Source organism: Pocillopora verrucosa, chromosome 7, assembly GCF_036669915.1.
Source record: "Pocillopora verrucosa isolate sample1 chromosome 7, ASM3666991v2, whole genome shotgun sequence".
Classification (NCBI taxonomy): domain Eukaryota; kingdom Metazoa; phylum Cnidaria; class Anthozoa; order Scleractinia; family Pocilloporidae; genus Pocillopora; species Pocillopora verrucosa.
The window spans coordinates 7,521,965-7,525,166 of NC_089318.1; the positions used below are offsets into that span (position 1 = coordinate 7,521,965).

Consider the following 3,202-nt stretch of genomic DNA (forward strand, 5'->3'; position numbering starts at 1 on the left):
CCCAATTTTCGTAAGAAGAAAATCTTTGTAAATAAACTGAATAATTTCTCCTGTGATCACCGCTGTGTGACGGATTTCAGTTATTTGATGCAAATTTTTAGTTGTGAAATACTCTCTATTGAATTTCATGTCAACAGTATCGCAATATCATATCAATTGTTTATTTCGGGTGTCTTCTTGGTAACGTCTACCACAGAACCCATGATCTAAATTGATTCACTCTCGTGCTTTTTTTCTATTTTTCAAATATAAAGGTGCATCGATATTGCCGGACATACATATAGTTTCAACTACATCTGTTCGCTCGCAAACCTTTCCCGAAGGATTTTACTGAAGCCATAAAATGAATCGACATTTTAAGGTAAGTGCAGAGAGATGGTACTCATTTAAAACCAAAAGTTTGTTACTGAACTACTAAAGAGAAGAGACAACGTGTGATTTGTTTCTACTCAGTTGATTGACAAACTCATGCGGCATGACTTATTCGATAAGTTTTAAGTTACTTTTTTCCACTATCAACACAGCATAAAATATCTAGTCATGTCTAGTGCGCCATGCACAATGTACCTCAGATTCTCATTTCAATCTCAGCCAATTTTTTATGTCAGCTTCTCAATCTGTCATCGAGATATTCGACCCCAGAAAACAATGGTCCATTTCCCAATAAGCATTACGTAATCACGTCCGCGTCAAAAGAAGAGAAAACTTTAAGGCACTGATTAAGATCTGTATCGTCACCTGAGGCCGGACGTCTCGAACGGCGTTTACACCGCGTTTCACCATAGTATGATCACGTACCTATTCATAATTTTTTTACCTTTCCTCTGCATAGACGTACTCTGATTGCTACTAACTAAATTTTACATGCCTTAGTATAATTATGGAACTAAGATATCCATCTTATTTGAAAGTTTTTAAGGTCCACCATGAGTGTTCTTCGCTATCTACATGCGATGTTGTTGGTATCTCAGCTCACTCACACCAAAGAGGCGCAGCCAACAGTAAATTGTCAAAAATTCAAGTTTGTTATCGACGAGGATGTCGTCTATAATCACATTCTTGTGGGTCACGTGTTTCAAAGATTGACAGTCCACAGCGCCATCCAGTGTCACATGAAGTGCAAAGATGACTGCCTGTGTGTATCCATGAATTATTTCCCTCTAACCAAAGAAAATAACTGTGAGCTCAACGACGCTAACAAAGACATGGAGCCAGCGGCGATGAAATGGAGTCAAGGAGGAAATTATTATGATTTGGTGAGAAGCTACACGGTGAAGGTGAGAGATAGAATCGTGAGTTGTTGATAGAATTGTGCTAGCATTTATTTTTTTAGTTACTTACATTTTATCATAACATAGCGCGCGCGCAAGGCCTACCTATATCCTAAGGGAGCTACCATGATAAAATCCTTATGTAGTGGACACACGTGCATCCATAACATGGCGTGTGCAGTTTCACTTCGGGTAAAAGTCCCGTCGAGTTTAGCCGAGAGTATTCAAAACTATCACTAAATGTTGTTTTTCCGTTCTATCCCGACTGAGATAGACCTTTGTAGCTCAAAATAGAAACAAAATATGCTGAATAAGACTCGTTTCGAAAAACAACGAGCATGTAGATCTTCAAGCGACGAAATTACTTTATTCACAAACGTGATGAGGATTATGGCTTAAAACAGAACTTAGTTTTCTGACTTCAAGTGAGGCTTTGCGACGCTGGGAACTCTTAATCAGAGAGGAAAATCTTATTTTGAAGCTTTGCTATGTACCAAAAGTTTTGGTCACTAGAAGATTCTGTTTTAAAATCGTACAATTTTCAGAATTTAAACTCAAAGCTAAGCAATTTTCTGGTCGTAAATTCTAATAAACAACAATTCAAGCAAATTTTAATTTTAAAACCGTACAATTTCAGAATTTTTGAAAATCCTTAACACAAGTTAAACCTACGCAATTTTCTGGCCTTAAAAACAGCTGACATTTACCTTTTCACTCATCCTTCCTTCATGCAGATTGCTCGTGTTCGTGCGTTAACTAAATTCAATGGGCTTCCATAATAAAAGGCATCGAAAGAACAGTAAGCTAATTAAAGGTTAAATTTAATTGTAGGGTGGACGCAAAGACATCTCAGGGAAGCATCGCTGCATCAACAGATGCTGCAGACCTTATCCTTGTCTCAATGAAGGGGTATGTCAGGAGATATGTGACACTCACGGCGTCCGATTTTCATGTGGCTGTCCTGACAAATATACCGGTCAGCGGTGTGAGAGGACAAAGCCAACGAGTTGTGAGGACATCGCTAAGTACGGTGCCTCGAAATCAGGAGAATACGACATCTTTGATTCAAAAAATGATCCGTTTTCGGTTTACTGTGACTTGCAGTCTGAACCAAGTTTTGTATGGACACTGATACAGTCGTTTTCCTTGGCTAAAAAAGGTACCTTTGAGGGTAAACCATTTGGCGTAAATTTTGAGATTAATAATGACAAAAAAAAAGCGGATTGGAACGGGTACCGACTATCATTATCACAGATGCAGTCTCTTGCTGATCATTCCACACATCTGAGAGCAACTTGTAACTTTCCTACAGATGGTCTGCAGTACACGGACTACGCACGCGCAAAACTGTCAGGTCATAACATTTTTGGTAACTGGATCAGTTGTCAGATGTATGAATATGTTAACATCCGAGGAATCAATTGTTCTAATTGCACCGCCCTGACAAGACAGAAATCAACTACGTCTTGGACCATAAGGAGTTACAGAAGCAAAGAAAAAGGATGTGAGTTTGATGGAACCCCAGGTGGAATCAACAGCGAACACAATTTCGGAGAGTATGGGAGTGACAAAATGAATCCGACTCACCGCTGCACGTCATCAAATACTTCTACAACACAACACTGGTTTGGAGCTAAATATGACGTGTAACTTTCTGTGGATTCATTTTCTTTTTCAGAAAAGGCAAACTGGCCCACGACGTACAAGGACCCATTGAAGCAACGCTAAGAACAAACAATGACATCTTGCAACCGGCTACAAGTCGAGTCCACTTCTAGAGTTGAACTTGAACTAAAAGCCTCTAATAATAATTCAGATATTTGCACTGGCTCTTTATCAGTGAGGAATATAGATATACACGAGAGCAATGTTATCTGCAACCTTAGACATGTTGTGTCCCTGTTATAAACTATGAATTTTTCGTTTTAAGG

At 38.9% G+C, this 3,202-nt stretch overlaps 1 protein-coding gene across 1 annotated transcript; it reads left to right on the plus strand.

Annotated features, from left to right (window-relative positions):
- Positions 1-926: 926 nt before the first annotated feature.
- On the plus strand, positions 927-2,921 carry LOC131796144 (uncharacterized). The gene is made up of 2 exons (XM_066170107.1): positions 927-1,277; positions 2,103-2,921. The coding sequence occupies exons 1-2, from the start codon at positions 927-929 to the stop codon at positions 2,919-2,921; spliced, it is 1,170 nt and encodes a 389-aa protein (XP_066026204.1).
- The last annotated feature ends 281 nt before the right edge of the window (positions 2,922-3,202 follow it).

Excerpts from the sequence above, each read along its gene's own strand:
- LOC131796144 (XM_066170107.1), top strand. The coding sequence starts at position 927 with ATGAGTGTTCTTCGCTATCTACATGCGATGTTGTTGGTATCTCAGCTC. Across the intron at positions 1,278-2,102 it reads TGAGAAGCTACACGGTGAAG|GGTGGACGCAAAGACATCTC; the intron begins GTGAGAGATAGA and ends ATTTAATTGTAG.